Source organism: Artibeus jamaicensis, unplaced genomic scaffold (genome assembly GCF_021234435.1).
Source record: "Artibeus jamaicensis isolate MK-2021 breed Jamaican fruit bat unplaced genomic scaffold, CSHL_Jam_final contig_354, whole genome shotgun sequence".
In the NCBI taxonomy this organism is placed as follows: Eukaryota; Metazoa; Chordata; class Mammalia; order Chiroptera; family Phyllostomidae; genus Artibeus; species Artibeus jamaicensis.
Genome location: NW_026521803.1, coordinates 27,997,412 through 28,015,270, shown reverse-complemented (window position 1 = coordinate 28,015,270; position 17,859 = coordinate 27,997,412). Strand labels below are relative to the sequence as shown.

General features: G+C 42.7%; 1 protein-coding gene and 1 long non-coding RNA gene across 3 annotated transcripts in view; one reads left to right on the top strand and one right to left on the bottom strand.

Moving 5' to 3' along the window:
* The window catches only part of KATNAL2 (katanin catalytic subunit A1 like 2), a 60,266-nt gene that overhangs the window by 1,063 nt on the left and 41,344 nt on the right, over positions 1-17,859 (bottom strand). For both annotated transcript variants that reach the window (XM_037165082.2, XM_037165083.2), the window contains 3 exons: positions 17,387-17,478; positions 14,990-15,100; positions 445-607 (listed from right to left, as the gene is read on the bottom strand). In XM_037165082.2, coding sequence (XP_037020977.2) covers positions 445-607; positions 14,990-15,100; positions 17,387-17,478 — 366 coding nt within the window. The remainder of the gene's footprint in view (positions 1-444; positions 608-14,989; positions 15,101-17,386; positions 17,479-17,859) is intronic.
* LOC128627232 (uncharacterized) lies at positions 1,822-16,227 on the top strand. The gene is made up of 4 exons (XR_008391389.1): positions 1,822-1,899; positions 3,237-3,342; positions 14,993-15,118; positions 15,559-16,227. It is a non-coding gene; the product is annotated as an uncharacterized LOC128627232 (long non-coding RNA).

Below are 17,859 nucleotides of genomic sequence, written 5' to 3'. Positions count from 1 at the left end.
TGTACTCAGAGGAGGCAGTGACAGCAGAGACGATGAGGGCGACAGACATGCGTCTAGAGCATTTGCGTTCATGAAAAACTTTCATTTAATCATCACAGGAATTCCTTGCAGTGTGCATTTTAGAGACAAAGTAGCTGAGGTTCACAGAGTAAGTGATTCCCCTGACGTTACAGAGCTAGTAAGATGGATTTGACCATCGGTTCTCCAAGTCTAAACCCTGTGCTATTCCCACTATACCGTCTTGTTTCTCTGCTTCAATATTTCCAAGTGGCAGAGAGCTCCCTCATTCTTTTGTAAAGAAGAGGCCAGTTGCATTGATGGGGAGCTTGGGTCTTTTCTAAGTGACTCAAAGAAGAAGCTCAGAACAGCTCATGAGAAGATCCCACCTAGGACTGTCATGCAGTGGCTGCTTGGCCTCCAGATGCCTCTCCCCAGGCAGCTTACCTGGCTCAGCATGTCATACTCCAGCTCCGTGCGCAGCTCCAGGGCTCTGCTCTTGCTCACCGGGGGCAGCCAGTGGTGGATCATGGCCTGCCTGGCCTCCTGGCTGGGGAGATCAACCAGAATCCTCTTCTCCAGGCGGCGCAGCATGGCACAGTCTAGCTCCCTGAAGTCAGGGCCGAAACAGAGGAACTGGTTGGGACAGGAAACTTACTTCTTCAGCAGCAAGTACAGTTCAAGAATGATTTTGCACTGCAGGAAGCAATTCTGCATTTTAACTGTTACTCTACATCTATGCCTGAATGGATAGGACAATTACTTAATGTTGTTTGGGAGGAAGAATTGGTTAAAAAAAGAATAAGAAAGAAAATACGTCCTAAAAATAGTTTATGTAAAGGTCATTTTAAGTGACTTAATTTGGGGAAAATAGTGTAACAACAACCAAACAAGGAGCATTTCCATTGCAGTTGTAACATGAATTATTCAAGCTGATCCTGCCAGTGAGTAAATTATTCCTGACAATAATTCGGGCACTCTGGGAAGTACATTAATTCTTCCGAAACTCTCACATATCCTGGAGTGAATGAGTATCTCACTCCGTTGCTCTGGTGAACTCAGCCAGTGCTCCTTCCAGGGCCTCCAGTGCAAACATGGCCCTTCGGTGCCTCACCACACTCCTTCCTAAAACACCATCAGGCCAGGTTCGTGCAATTTTGCATCTGCAGGCCATTCGCCTAAATTTCTTAATATAAAATGTTCAAACAAGTAAACAATGAATACCCATATACCTACCATCTTGATTCAACAACAGTTAACATTTTGCAGTATCTGCTTCCTATCTATTTATCTAGCTAAATTATTTCAAAGTAAATTACATCGTGAAATCCCACCTCTAAGCGCTTTTCCTGGGATTCCCCCAGCCCATGCCCTGAAAAAAACATTTTCTTACGTAGCTACAATACCACCTTGGCACCTGACGGAATTAACATTGAGGCCATAATATGGCCAGTGCTCATTCTGTATTGATATCTCTCCACCCGTGTCAAAAATATCAATAGTTTTTCCAACCAAAATCTAATCAAGGATCATGCATTACATATGGCTATATCTCTTAGATCTCATGAGGGACCAGCCTCCTCACCCTAGCTCCTTTTTGAAAGGAGGAAGCTAGTTGTAGAATATCCCACATTCTCAATTTGCTTGATGTTTTCTCTATGGAATCATGTTAACTGGTTCCTTTAGCCTGTGTTCTCTTAAGACTGGAAGTCAGATCAAAAAGCTTAATTATTAGAATCAGGGTAAATATTTTTGGCAAGTACATTCATAGATGACAGTGTTTTCATATTTATTATATTGGGATCCACCTGTTGTCTCCCCATTAGTGACGTGGTGTTTAATTCCTGGGATCAGCTGGTGACGGCATATCTCTCCATTGTGAAAGACACCTCTTTGCAAATAGTAAGTATTCTATGTACAGTACTTTGACACTATGCGAATACTTCTTTCCTCAACCCCTTTCATCTAGTGGTTTCAGCATCTGTTTTATGGTCTTTGGATCGATTTTTCATGAGAGTGATACAAAATGGTGATTTAAATTTTTTAAATTCTAAATTTATTATTTGGAATTATTACTTAATATAAAGCTTTCCATCATTAACTAGGGCTCTTTGGTTACCCCGAATTATCATTCCTATTATCAATATATCATTTTGAAGGTAAGTGTGCAAATTCTTTATTTGTTCAAATTTCAAGTTCCTACAAGGAAAGATACCATTTGTTTGCCTTCCAAGTACAGAAACTTGTGGGCTGATCTAGCTTAACCATTAAAAAAGACTAATAATGATAACATGGTCACCATATATTTCTCTTTCATAAAGACACTGAGAATATCCAAAACATCCTTCCATTTTTCTTACTGCCATTCTGAATCTATGTCATGATATTTCCTTTTAGATTGAAAAATAGAAACACCCTTTGGGAACATATCTGAATTCTAAATTGGAGTGACCAGATTTTTTCAAAGACCGTGTTTTCTTTCCCTGTTATTCTCCCAGTTCTGAGCTAGGAATCCATAGCCCAGGGGCACCTTAACAGCAATGACAATTACCCATTTCTTCATCAGCCTCACCCCATTGAAATTCATCTCACAGCAGAGACCTGCTCACCTCTTCCCAACCTCAACAGCAACATTAATACTCAAGGCACAGGGTCAAGGAAACAGCAGAATTCTAAGCTTTTTTTCATATTTGAATATTAAAGATAATGCTTAAATAACACTCACTAGATGGTAGGCACTATTTTAAGCATTTTACAGCTGTTAATTCACTTAATTCTCATGACAACCCTATGCGTAGATACTATTATTATTCCCATTTTAAAATGAGGAAACTGAGGCACAGAGGTTGAGTAGCTGGCTTGAGGTTGGAAAGCTAGTAACCGATGGCACTGAATTTGAGCCCAAAGAGTGAGACTAGGGAGCCTGTGCCTCCGTCACTGGCTGCTGCCAGCACAGGCTCTGCCAAGTGCCCTCCCAAGTCACATCATGGTGAATTCTCAGAACCCTGGGAACAAAGAGAGGATCATAAAAGCTTCCAGAAAGAAGGATCCAGATTATGCATGAAGAATTAAGAAGACTTCTCATCAGCAACATGAGATATTGAAAGGAGATACCGCGATGCCTTCAAAATTCTGAGGAAAAAATCTCGATTGAACCATTAATTAAGTTGGTAGATAAAATAAAGGTATTTTCAACATGCAAAACCTAAAAAATTTGACCTCCCATATGTTCTTATCAGGAAAGTACTGGAGGACCAGAAGGAGACAGGAAACCAAACCAAAGGGCCACGTGGGATCCGAGAAACAGGCAGTTGACATGGAGAAGGAACCTCCCAGGATGGTGAGGTGAGGTCCCAGGGTCCCCTCTCTACACCAGGGGAAGAGGACAATCAGTGCCATCCGGAGGTGGTAAGAAGGCTCTAGAACACATGTCTCTAAGAAGATGAAATTGAATGACTGAATCCAGAGGTGATTTAGACAGCAGGGAGAGGTGGCTCAATTAGAGGGAAGGGAAGGAGAGGTGCGTCGGGGGAGGGAAAGGAGAAAGGGCAGGGGAAGATCTTCTAATAGAGAAAAGGAACAAGCTCACATTTTAGGAATGAGTTCATTTCAGCTGTTCAACCACCTGTCAAGTGTATTGTCACTACCAAGTCTCCAATATACGGACATGAATAAGACTTATCAGTAAATGCAAGAACAGGGAAGTGTTGGGCTTGAAGTGCAGGCAAGTTGGTCCATAAACATTAAAGACAAAGTAAGACTTGAGATTAGACTGAAAATCAGGAAGGGAGAGTGAATAAGTTGGAAAAAATGGCAGAGCTAGGATGATCAATTGCCATGTTTTCCCATGGCCCTTCCTTGCACGAGTCGCCCCCTCCTGACGAGGCAAGGGACTGCAGAAGGAAGGTTCTGCAGGGGCGCCTTCTTCCTGCTCTCCCCATTCTGTCCAAAGTGACTTCGCGCAGAGGGAGGTGGGAAAACAATCCCTCACTATTGATGCCTGTATTGATCAGCTAATGCCCTAAAGCAAGAGATTTACCTCAAAACTGCCTGTGGGCACAAAATAAGTGCAAGTCTCTGACAGCAGGGCCTGATGAATGCACTTTTAATGACATCAATAACAATATAATCATGCAAGGGAGGAAACAAAGGACAAATGGAATGGACCCAGGAATCATTCTTTATGCCAATATATTTATATGAAAAAATTTAACTTGTCGCAACCAGAAAACACTCCCTTCAGCTCTTACACTTTGATTTTTGACTAGTGATTCTGTTCTCATGTCTTCTTTATTCTGGTTGTCTGGGACTCCCATCACCTCAAAGGGCAAAAGCAACCAGTAAGAGTGACATGAGATAGAAGGGTGACAGACTTCAGGGCCTGGCCACTGAACCCATGCCTGCTGGCCACCTGGACAGTGTGTGTGGGCTGTACGGCCTTGCCGCTGAGCACATGGGCTCTGGCGCCAAACCTTCCTCAGCCCCTTAGTTTGTCTCCCTGCTAAGCCATGTGCTTCCTGGGACAGAGATCACTCTGAATTTTACAGAGTTTGGAAACCTAACATAATTACAGTTTTGTCCATTCAGTAGTGCAAACTATCAGCATGACTTGAGAAAAGCAAAGTTTTGTATGCAAAGTCTTTGCAGTACATCCACAATCGACAAGAAGTGAGTGGTCATGGCAGTCCTTGAACAGCAGGCGAAGGAACTGGTAGATGATGGGGAGCTGATGAACAAGGCACTGAGGTTACTTCCTTTCCCACAGCGAGCCCTACGTAATAGCTTCCACCTACATTTCCTGCTTCACCTAGAGCCCAGGGGATGTGTGGAGTTTTTGTGGACAGTACGGAGTTACGTCTGCTGAGCTCCACCTTCACACGTGTACACTCGGTAGAAATATCATACCAGAGAGGAGTGAGTTCATATGGGAAGAAGTAGTTTACCTAGGTATATTTCCATTCTCAGTGCAGTAATCTCTTCAATTTTATGCCTTCTAAATTATTAGCATTTGGGGTGGTTTTTTTTTAAATCCAGAGTTTGGTCATACCAAATGTCTAGATTTTTAAGAGGGATAGTGAAATTTCTAGCCCTTTTGCAAATAGCAAGGAAAAGGTGAGTTTCAACATGCTTCACACATACAATTTTCACACCTTATTTGTACCAACCACCATTGAGTTAAATACATATCTAAAGATGGCATTTGCCTTAATGGCCCTGTTCAGTATTTTGTTTCCCTCTGGATTCCTAGGTGTGAGTTTTTGAATACTCAGCGATCGAGGTGGGTCAGGTTAGCCCTCATTGTGCTCACTAAACACTTCTAACATGACTGTTACTATAAGCGGTAATATTAACAATGCAACATGTTATCCTTCTCATTGCTCATGTACACATCCAGTGACTCAGATGAGCTGCTACTTCTCGCCTTCTTCTTGTCCTCTCTGTGATGCTATAGATCAGGGAAGGGGCTCCTTGGAGGAGAAGTGCGGAATAGACAAAGATGCTGCAGGCCATCTCACCGCTGAGAAGGGAAAAAGTGATGACCCCTTTGAGACAGACCTGATTTGTCTGGGGAAAATGGAAAGTTAGCAAACAGTGAAGGGTAGCTTAGTGCCTGGGAACATACTATAGGTGAGAACTACCAGAGCCCAACCGTGAAGAATTTCTTTGGGGATTTTAGGGCTGGGTTTTTACATAGTTTGATATGATTTAATTATTTCCCCCAGAGGGACAAACTGCTTGAATCAGATACATTTATTCCCTCACGTAAGACTCTGAAGCCAATATAAAGATCTGTTCTAATGTTCTTGATAAAAATACACTTCCTCAGAGAAGAACTTGGGCAATATGTAGCAAGGAACTTTAAAAAAATCTATACCTTTTGTTATAGTAATTCCACTTCTAGAAATGTGTTCTAAAGTAATAACCAGATTTTTGTCAAAGATTTTTTTCAAGGATGTTTATTTCGGTGTTATTTATGACAGAGAAAAGTTGGGAGCATTGTGTGTGTTCAACAATATCCAATTTTCAAGGATTGTTTAATGGCATGGGAAATGTTCTTACTAAAAGGTTAAGTAGTGAAAGCAGGACACTAGTGGGAATACAAAACATACAACCTCTACAGAGGGAAGTTGGGCAATCTCTACTACAATTTCACACGCATTAACCCCTTGACCCAACGATTCTACTTCCAGGAACCTACCCCAAAGACATACCGAGTGTGTCTTTGCAAAAACAAAAGCGACATATGCGCATTACTCACTGCGGCACTATTTGTAACGGCGAAAGAGTGGGAGTAACCCAAGTGCCCACAGTTAGGTTCCTGGGATAGATTACCACATGCACTAAATGGCACATAGGTAGATCTAAAGAAAGGAAGGAAGAATTTTCTGTATTTATTTGGAAAGATTTCCAGAATATTTTATTAAGAAATAAATCAATATGCAGAACAATTTATATAATATGTTTTCTTTTCTGTAAGTAAACCAAGGTCAGTTAGTCTTGGAATTCTTAAAAAACCTCGAGAGTTTAGCTGTAGAGCATGTGACAACTTCTATTTATATAATGTGTGTCCATTCCTACTGTTACTCCAGTGAGTGTCAACCGGGGGGTGATTTTGCCCCCACCCCAGGAACATCTGGCCGTGTCTGGAGACATATTTTGGTCATCACAGCTGGGCAGTGGTGCTACTGGCTCTAGTGGGGAGAGGCCAGGGATGCTGCTTAGCATCACACAGTGCCTAGGACAGCCTCCAAACAAAGAGTTATCTGGCCCGAAATGTCAGTACTGCTGAGGTTAGGAAATCTGAATTAGCTTTTCCTTTTTAGGTAAGCCAAATCTGTACCATTTTCCTCATCAAAATGCTATAGTCATGATGCCCTGGCTGGTGTGGCTCAGTGGATTGAGCGCTGCTGCTGGCCCTCGAAACAAGGGGCCACTGGTTTGATTCCCAGTCAGGGCACGTACCTGGGTTGAGAGCCAGGTCCCCAGTAGGGGGCGCATGACTGACAACCACATATTGATGTTTCCCTGTCTTTCTCCCTCCCCTCTAAAAGTAAATAAATAAAATATATTTTTAAGTGTTGTAATTATGATAGTATTGGTATTATTACTGAGAAAAACGCATCCACACAAATGTAAAATGGACTTACATATTAGGAAAAATGAATATTAATTATATATTAACATTGTTAAGAACTAAGATTTTCACAATTAAAGAATACATAGAATTAAAATCAAAGAATTTAACTAAAAACCTTGTACTCTTAAATTTGAATGGGAAATACTAGTATAAAACCATTATTTGCCTCTTTTGAAAATCATGTACTATGCTGTATACCTGAAACTAGTAAAAAATAATATTGAATGTAAACTATAACTGAAATTTTAAAAAATTTTTGAAACCCTCCCCCCTCCAAAAAAAAAACAACGTGGGGGATATTCCAGTTCTTAAATGGGATGCTGGGTTAATGGATATGATTTTTGGTGTTATGCTTCACAATTTACATACATGACATAGTTGTATGTATCAGACGTTTACTAATTAAAATTTTTTAATAATTAAAAAAATAAGAATTTGAAAGAATATGCACCAAACTAGTAAGAGGTTATCCTGAAGACTGGGGAAAGGATCAAGGGGGACTTTTATTTTTTATTTTATATAGTCTAATCATTTAAATCCTTTAGAGAAAATAAGTTACAGTTTGTATTTAGAAAAACAAAAGGCAGTAAGGTTTAAAGCCAGAAAAGAATACTAAAAATTAAACCGCTGACTCGGCAGCCCATCAGAAAAGATGCAGAAGGCGGTCTGTCCACCAAGAGCCCCAGGGGAGGAGAGGAGCACTGACCAGACCGAGATGGGGGACCTTGTCATAGAGCTTCATGCCTCTGGCCCATCGTGAGCTGCATTGCCTGTGTTATGTGCAAGGGATTAAATATTTTGTAAAACTATGTATGTCTTAGCTCTGCCCAGTCAACAGGCCAAGAAGTAATGATAATCCAGTAGTAAGGAGCACCCTTAGCTGTGTGACTGGGACTCTCTAAACAGCACTTCCCACTAAGGGGACCAGGGCTCTGCCAATCCATGGCAGATCCCCGGGCTGAAGCACAACACACGTGGAACTCGAGTCGTCTTGTGCAAACAACAAAGAAGCCTGGCCTCGGTCACACCTAACGGCAGGAAGACTAGGAAACGCACCCCCAAATTCCACTTCAGGCAAAGTTACTGTTGGGAGGCCTTGACCGGTCTCTGCAGCACCAGCGTGAGGACAGATGGTTTAGCCTCTGGATCTGCACAGTGCTGTATGGCAGCCATCAGCCACGTGTGGCTGCCAGACACCTGGAATCTAGCTAGTCCACACTGAAACCTGCTGTAAGTACAAAACATACACTGGAGTTCAGAGACTTACTATGAAAAAAAATAAAGTAAAATATCACAATATTTTTATACTGATTCCATATTGAATGATAATATTTTAGATCTATTGGGTGAAGTATGTTATTCAAGTGAATTTTATGTTTCTTTTTATATTTTTAATGTAGCTACTAGAAAATTTTCAAGTATATTGTGCCTCACGTTATATTTCTTCTCAACAGCACTGCTGTAGAACAGCCAGTGAGAGTGTCTTCTGAATGGCTCCAGCCTCAGAAGAACAGACACGGGAAGTTTAGTGAGAGCAGAGGAAAGAAAGGGGGCAAATATGTTCGAAAGGTAAAGAAGGGAGAGAGGACGGAAGGGGAGAGAAAGGAGGAAGGGAGGCAGACCTGACTAATCACTACAGAACAGGAGAACATATCTACACATTGTATATCTGATAAGGGACATGAATATAGAGAAAAGAAAATATATAAAACAAATCTTATAACTCAGTAATGAGAATGCAAACTTGAAAATGGACAAAGGGTTGTGAAAAGATGTTTCTCCAAAGAAGATACACACTTGACCAACAAGTTCATGGAAATATACTCAGTATCATGAGTCACCAGAGAAATGCAAATCAAATCTAATAACACAACTTCTCATCACTAGAATGGCTATAATAAAAATATAATACTGAGAGCTGATGAGAATGTGGAGAAACTAGAACCTTTACCCGTTGCTAGTAGGAATGTCACATGGTACAGCACTTTGGACAAGTTCTGCAGTTCCTTAAATAATGAACTATAGAGTTACCATGATAATTCTACTTGTTATGAGAATAGGCCAATTTATAGAAACAAAATAGATTACTGGTTGCCTAGTGCTGTGTGTGTTGGGGGGCAGCTGATTGCCAATGGGTATAGGGTTTCTTTGGTGGGTAAAGAAAAATGTTCTAAAACTGATTATGGTGATGGTTGTACAGCTATACAAATACAGTGAAAACCATTGAACTGGACACTTTATTTTTTTAATATATTTTTTATTTTATTGATTATGCCATTACATTCATTCTATTTCCCCCCTTTATTCCCCTCCACCCTGCACACCTCTCCCCCACCATTCCCCCCCTTTAGTTTATGTCCATGTGTCTCAAGTTCTTTAGATTCTATATTTCCCATACTATTCTTACTCTCCCCTCATCTATTTTCTATCTACTGTATATGCTACTTATTTTCTGTACCTTCTCCCCCATTCTCCTCCTCCCACTCCCCTGTTGCTAACCCTCCATGTGATCTACATTTCTATGGTTCCGCTCCTGATCTAGCTGTCCTCTTAGTTTACTTTTGTTTTAGGTGTGGTTCTTAATAACTGTGAGTTTGCTGTCCTTTCACTGTTCATCTTTTTTATCTTCTTTTTCTTAGGTAAGCCCCTTTAACATTTCATATAGTAAGGGCTTGGCGATGATGAACTCCTTAAATTTGATCTTATCTGAGAAGCACTTTATCTGCCCTTCCATTCTAAATGAAAGCTTTGCTGGGTAGATCAATCTTGGATGTAGATCTTTGGATTTCATGACTTGGAATACTTCTTTCCAGCCCCTTCTTGCCTGTAAGGTCTCTTTTGAGAAATCCGCTGACAGTCTGATGGGAGCTCCTTTGTAGGTGACTGTCCCCTTATCTCTTGCTGCTTCTAGGATTCTCTCTTTCATTTTAATCTCGGCTAATGTAATGATGATGTGCCTTGGTGTGTTCCTTCTTGGGTCCAACTTCTTTGGGACTCTCTGAGCTTCCTGGATTTCTTGGAAGTCTATTGCCTTTGCCAGATTGGGGAAATTCTCCTTCATTATTTGTTCAGATAAGTTTTCCACTCGTGGCTGTTCCTCTTCCCCTTCTGGTACCCCTATAATTCAGATGTTGGAACATTTAAAGATGTCCTGAAGGTTCCTAGGCCTCTCCTCATTTTTTTGAATTCTTATTTCTTCATCCTTTTCTGTTTGGTCATTTTTTCCCTCCTTCTGGTCCACTCCATTGATTTGAGTCCGTTTCCTTTCTATTACTACTGGTTTCCTGTGCATTTCTCTTCATTTCAATTAGTTTAGCCTTCATATGTTCCTCTAATTTGTGGCTAAAGTCAACCAGTTCTATGAGCATCCTGATCACCAATGTTTTTAATTGTGCCTCTGATAGGTTGGCAATTTCTTGACTGCTTAGATTGATCAGCTCTGGGGCTCTGAGTTCTTCTTGAGCCATGTTTTGATCTGTTTGCGTCTGTTATGTTTGAGGAGAGGTGCCTTAGGTGTTCACCAGGGTGGGGCCACCCAGGTTGCTGGTTTGTGACACTGTATGTGGGGGCGGGGTCAGAGAGGGAGCAATGGCGGCCCTCTCTGCTTGCCCTGTCTGCCTCACTGCTCGCCCCTGACTGTTTATCTGAATGCACATGTGCTGGGGCCCTGTGCTGGTGCCCACCGCCCTGTGCTGGGGCCTGCTTGGTCTGTCTCAATGCTTGTCTCTTCACTGGTTTATCTTCACACAAATGCACGACCCCAGACAGCCAGCTGCGCCACGCCTTCCCTGGGTCCGTCCATAGCTACCCCGCACCTGGGATCCGTGCCCTTGGCTGCCTGTGTGCTGCCCAGGTGGGGGGACCGTTTTTGCCTGACCTGCTCTGCTACTGGCCTTACCGGTTTAGCTGAGCAGTTCGTTGTTTTCGGACTCCATATTGTTCAATTTTCTATGGTTTGGTTGCATTTATTGTTGTCAAAACTTTGTTGTTTTTAGATTTGGTTGTGCAAGGAAGCAAAGTGTTTCCACCTATGCCTCCATCTTGGCAGAAGTCCTGAACTGGACACTTTAAATGGGTGATTATATGGTATGTGAGTTTTAGCTCAATAAAGGTTTAAAAAAACTGATGGGGCTATACCTGACAAGTCACTAGATCCAGGTGGAGGGTTGGGAAGAGAAGGGAGCGAGAGGGAGAGAGAGAAACACTCATTGGTTACCAGTGGATGTTGCTAGGACACCAACTCATGACTCTAAAATTCAAAGAGAAAGAATCTGGCTTTTCTAGTACGGACTATGTTTCAGGGTAACCAAATAACACTATTGGATGAGTGAAAATTCTATTATAGAGAATATCCCAGCTATCAGTTAGAAGGAATGATAGACCCACACCTCTTGTGAGTCTTGTGAAATAAGTGATTCAGGCAAAGATCATCAGTAGATGCTAAAAACCACTGATAGGTATAGGAGACCATTCTGCATGGCATGGGCCTAGCTCCCACTTGGAAAGGCCAGTGGGAAGCAAGGTCTGATGCATAGGACCCATGCCCACGGATAGGTTCCCCCATGGGGAATCAAGCCTGCATTGTACGTAGACTGATATGAGACCTCTTTTTTGCTAAAAATCCCTCACCCTGAGTTGAGGCAGCAAGTGCTTACTGTAACTTCCTAAAGTCTATGCTAAACCTCCCAAGTATGGAGTGTAACCATTTTAATCACTTTTCCCCTTGGCCTGCAACATCCTTCTCTTTGAAGTAATTAGCAACGTTCTTTCCTTTGTTTTCCGTACTAGAAAAGCCTCTGTAAAAAGTAATCACCTAAAGTGAACCTGTGCATAGTAAATGAGGACCATCCTCAATGTAATGTGCCCAGAAAAGAAATGAGATCCCATCAAAGCAAGGGTAAACCTGCTCTCCTCTTGAGAGAGTGGCCGTGCTGTCCCTTTTCCTCCACAGGACTTCGGTGGTCCATGTGAATTTGTCTCATATCTCATCCACAATGTCGCGGATCCCACGAGCTGAGGTCCGCATCAGATAGGAACTGTACACCTGACTCCACTGATCTATCTTGGCATCACTCAAAGCTAGACAGCGGGAATTACCTACTTCTTCATAGATGCAATGCAATGTGATGTAGGCAGCATCACCTATGAAATATGTTTGCCAAAAATTACATTGATTCTGAATCTAATCTGTCTAACTTTTAGTCTAGAGTGATTACAGGGGTAAGGAAAAGAAGCTAAATACTACCATGAGGATACAATGAGCCAAAGCCGGAAAGTTGAGACATTCTGCAGGACAACTTCCCTGGCAGTCAAGTTGGTGGCAAGTGGGGAGGGGGGAAAGGAGGGAGTCTGTCTGTTGTATATTAAAAGAGAGTTAAGAGAAAAACCAATTACAAAATGCAAACCTTGTTTGGATACCAGCTCAGTAAATCAATTGTAAAAAGACATTTTTGGAATATTGTGGAAAATCTGAACATAAAGTATTACATGATATTAAGGAAATAGTATTAATTTTGTTGGGGTTAATGATGACATTGTGCTAATGTAAGAAAATGTCTTTATCTTTAAAAGATGTGTACTGAAGTATACAAGAGGGTACCCCCCAAAAAATATAGAGTTATCTTCTGGAGGGCGGGTCCACTGCAGTGCAGGCTTTCCCCACCAGGCAAGTATTCTGGGAGCCCATCTGTGTCAGTGTACCAGCTGGTGGTGTTGTGAGAGGCTGTGTTCGGCTTTGGTGCATTGTTTTTTCAAGACTCTTTCTGCACATTTGCCCATTTCATGACAGGTGATTTATGAGCATACCTGCCCACACCCTGCTGAGTGTTCAGCAGTTTTTGACCAAAATGTCATGACCCCTGCTCACCACCCTCCCCATTCAGATCTCATCCTGAGCGAGTTTTTGCGTTTCCCTGGATGAAAAAAGTCCTCAAAGGGAAACATTTTGCCGATGTGGAAGAGGTGAAACAGAAAATGGCAGAAGCACTAAAAGGCACCAAAACTGATGAGTTCAAAAACTGTTTAGAGCAGTCTTAGCAGGTGCATTACGTGAAACGGAGAGCACTTTGAAGGTGACTGAAGTTTAAGCCTGTAAGAATACATAATTTTTCTAAATAAATTCTGGGGATTTTTTGCGTCCCCCCTCATTTATGTGAGAAATAACAATCTGGATATAATTTAATATATTTCAACCAAAAGAAGGGGAAGGCAGGAATAGATGAAATCAATTTGGCAAGACTGTTAGTTACTAAAACTGGGAAATGGTGGGTTCATTGTGCTCTTTTGTCTTCTTTAGTGTTTAGAGTTCTTCATAATAAAGTGTTTTTTAAATCCCACCCGTGCTCAGGGATATATGAGTTAGAATATATTGGTTCCAAGATACATTGTAACAAAGCAATCTGTGATATAAAAGAACCCGAGCTTAAAAGCACGTGTATGTTTGCCATTTGAGATGTTGAGGGATGATTCTTTAATTTGACTTTTGACTGTTTGCCAGGTGCTACATCTTGTTCTCCTCCTCCTCCTTCTTATTCTGCCTCTCTGAGCCATTTTATTCGGGGCTTACCAAAAACTGGTCACCTGAGGGAGATTGTGGCAGCACAATAACGTTCTCAACACAGTCCTTGATGACACTGGGAGCAGAGGGCTCTCTATTCCTCCAGAGAACATGTAGGTCTCTCTGGGGGCATAGACCTCCCAAGAGCCACAGATGAACTTCCTGTTTCCACACAACATCCCCTGGGATGTAAGTAGAATGTTGCGATCAGCCATGTTTCAAATGGATACAGGAACAAAAACTCGTTCTCTGAAGGATTCTACAGTCACATTTAAATGACACATCTCTGTTTGGACTGCACTCTAATACGCCTATAAATTCCCTGTATCTTCAAAGTGTAAAAGGCCGATCATCTTAGCATGTTAGAGAACATCTTATGAATTTGAGGGGAGGTGGAACCAGGTTTAAATTGTGAACATATTGAGAATGACAGACCACACATGAACTCCATGTTCTCTTCTCAGTGACCCCCGGTTTGGGAGCCCGGGTGGTTAGCACGCACTACAGAAATTTCATGTCTGGCATGGAAGCAGAAGTGGAAGGACAGGGGTGAGGTGAGAGTGTCACAAGTTTGAGCTCTGTCGCAAATTTGCTGTTGACTTTGGGCGGATTGACCTCCCTTGACCTTGGCACCCCTCTGCCTTGTGTCTCACCTGCATCTCAAAAGAAATGATGTAGGTGAAAACATTCTTGGAACTATGAAGAGAATATAATTATTTTAAAAATACACTCTCCACGTAGATACTGTCTTTCCCTAGTGGACATCTCTTATTCCCCAATTCCACTTCCAGAATTGTTCTTAAACCACTCTGGGATACAGTTTGAATAAAATACTCTGGGAGTAGGTTACATTTTTAATTAGAAACTATTTAGCTTCCTATTTACTGTGCAACATTAAAGAGAAGATTTGCCTCCTAACTTAAAAAAAAAGTTTAATTTTAATACTGTTAAAATCCAAACATACTATTTCTGAAATACCTTTGAGTCCCAGGGATTTTAGCATTCTATCGTTCTCTGCCAAAGTCCTGTTTAAACACAGTAGACAAATTGTCTTTAAACTCAAAATGTTCATTTTAAATATTGTCAGTGGAGCCCTGGTCTATGTTCCTTCTATTAAGGCAGATGCTTTCACGGTATAGATGGCCGGGATTGAGGCTTAGACAGGAAAACCTTCAGATTAATCTTCCGGGGCGGGAACCAAACAACGAGGCATTGCCCGAAGTGGTTACTGTAATACTTTCATCTGTACTCAGTGGCTCGTGAAAAGGCATTCAAAATATACTCTCAAAATCTCTCACCAGGGCAGGTTAGAAGCTGCTAGGACAAACACGAGATCTTCGGAGCGGGCCAGCCCGTCCATCTGCACCAGGAGCTCTGTCTTCATCCGAAGGCTTCCTTCGTGCTCTCCCCTGGACAGAGACGAGCAGGTGAGGTTCTCCCCACGCCAGTGACTGTGGGGCGGGTCAGGTTCTCGTCTGACAGCAACCCTTTCCCTGCCTCATTCTCAGGAGCCACTGCTATTAGAGGTGGAGAAAACAAGCCACTTGGCATTATTTTCCCAAAGAGGGTAATAGAGTAAATGAATACAATGACGACATTGACAGAAAAACCAAAGCTTGGCAACAAACTAGAAGATGACCGAAGGCAGATGATGCCCCTGGGAGATGAAACGCTGCCCAGCTCTGCCCATTTGTAGTACTGTTTGCCCTTTTGCAAATGGCATAATTGCAAACAATCTTTTTCATTTAGATAGCAGGCATACAACAACTTTTATGGGAAGTATTTCTTTTAGTATAATGTGTGGATAGAAACTGTCCAAAAAGAGATCCACTGTGCATCTGAATCTGTTTCACTCTCTTTTAACAAGAGCCGAGACGATGCCGTGGGACCTGTGCTTTGCCTGTGCAGCAGCTGGAGGCAGATTCCCCCTCCGAGCTCCCAGTTGCAGCTGCCAGAGACCCTCCGGCCAAGACAGAGCCCACTACAGGATCTGAACACGTACGGGGGCTCTAAATACCGGCCATGGCCAGCAGGCCCTCCTTCCTATTCACTCCCACAGATGGACGTGAAAGGACAAACAAGTGGCTGACTTGGACAACGTGACGTTCAGCTGCTCGTCTCTGCATGCACGTGGTGGCAACCCCTGTCAGGTGTGTGGTTTTTAAGGAACTATGCCCCTTGCTATCTAACCACCTTCCACCGAGAGAGGAGTCTCACAGTACAGTTACATATTTACTCAGCATTTGCTCCTAATTATTGTTCTTTTAACATGATAGGACCCAAGATGTCTTCCAAGCACCCGCCCTAATTCCCTGACGTTGAAGATTCTAGTTTTCTAGTTTAAGTTCCAGACAGGGAAATTCAGTTCCAGGACATTCAGTGCAAAACTGGAGCACAGTGAAGGGAGAGGTTCCAGATTAGCTCCGTCCCAGCTGTGGGAACCCGGGATGGAGACTAACAGAGCGAATGTAAGAGTGAGTACCCAGGTCACAGGGCTAGGCAGACCAGGCGGCCAGGGGCTCTGCGGAGGGAATGACCATGAGGATGGTCTGGGGCTCCCGGCCTGGCACCTGTGCAGTTGTGGTGCCCATCAGGCCCCGTATGGAGAGGCCAAGTGCCCCAGCCCCAGGCTGGCAGCACCCATTAAGTCTTGAAATCATCCCATTTCAATCAATGGCAAGAGTCCCGTGCGTGGACCTTAGTGGTTGGCTTTTCCTGCTGGGAAAATGGTTTTCAATAAGTAAAAGTTCATAAATTATATTCTGGTTATACTTCCAACAAGCTGATTGTTTGCCTTTGATTATTTGCTTTTGATTAGTTCTGCCTTGGTGATAGCCCCTTAGAGGCCATTAATAAGTGCGGTTCTATTGAGATTTCCAAGAGACCTGTTGTTTTCAAACCAGAGGAGCCAAGCTTCCTAAAAAGTTTCAGAGAAAAATACCTCGGATCAAGACAGAAAGGGTGGGGCTGGGTGGAAAAAGGGAAGGGAAGGGATTAGGCACAAAGAAAAAAACCCTCTAGACACGGACAACATCAGGATGGTGTTGAAGAGGGTGCGGTGGAAGGAAACAGTGAGGAAGGACACCTGAGAAAAAGACAGGCAGAGGCATTTTAACACACACAGAGCAGCTCGTTACAGCCTGAGAAGTTGACTAGCGAGGAACAGTCTTTCCTGCTGGGCACATTAGCAGACACTTCATCTTTAGAAATAACACATGCGACACATTAAAATCGAACATGCTGAATCACAACCTGTTGTCACAGAGAAGCAGTGGCTTCCCCCGCCTCCCACACCTCGTCAAGGACTGCCCCTCTGGGGACTTGGCTCTTTACCGCCCCGGTCCCCACAGGCAGCCCCTCTGGCTCCAGAGGAGGTGGTCACGGGAGGCTATTTTAAGCCAGCAGGACTGTTACTTTGTGGCAGCCTGGGACTGTGGGACTAGGGGGTCTTCAGTCCTGAAAACCACTCTGTGGGGAAGGGGGGAAGGGAGGATGACATTTCCTCCGGTTATAAAAACTACTTAAATCAGCTATTCAGTTAACAGGATCTAATTTAAAGACCTTTCCGTGTGTCTGCAGAAAATTTGTGGGCTTATTAATAGGCTCATTCTGCTGGTAAATGTCGATGGGCTTCCGACCATCAAACACACTTACAAGAGGGGAGAAGTGATGACCAAAAAAACCCTGTCCGTTACCCAGGAGCTGTGCCTCTCTGGCTCATCACCGACTCCAGCTCGTCCAGGAAAATGGTGGAGGGGGCGTGATAGCGAGCAAGTTCAAATAGCACCTGGGTGGGAGAAAAGCAACCACATGTTCAAATTCATATATTTAAAGTCCTCAGATGCTCCCAGAGACTACATTAACCATTTCATTTGGAGGAAGTTAAGTCACACTATAATATTAACCGTTTATGCCGCACTGTTATTTCACTAACAACTTTATAGTCATCACAGTTTTTTCTCTCTAGAATATCCTGTGGGGTTCGAGGGTCCAATTATTTCCATGTATCACTCGATAAAATTCCAGCCAGAGTAAGTGGTCATCTCAAAGTTACTAATCTTACATAGAAGAGCTTAAGATAAAACTCAGTTCCTGAGCTTTCGGGCCATCAGCGAATCCCTGAGACCCTGTCAGTGACGTGTTTCCTAGGGACACAAGAGCCTAGGAA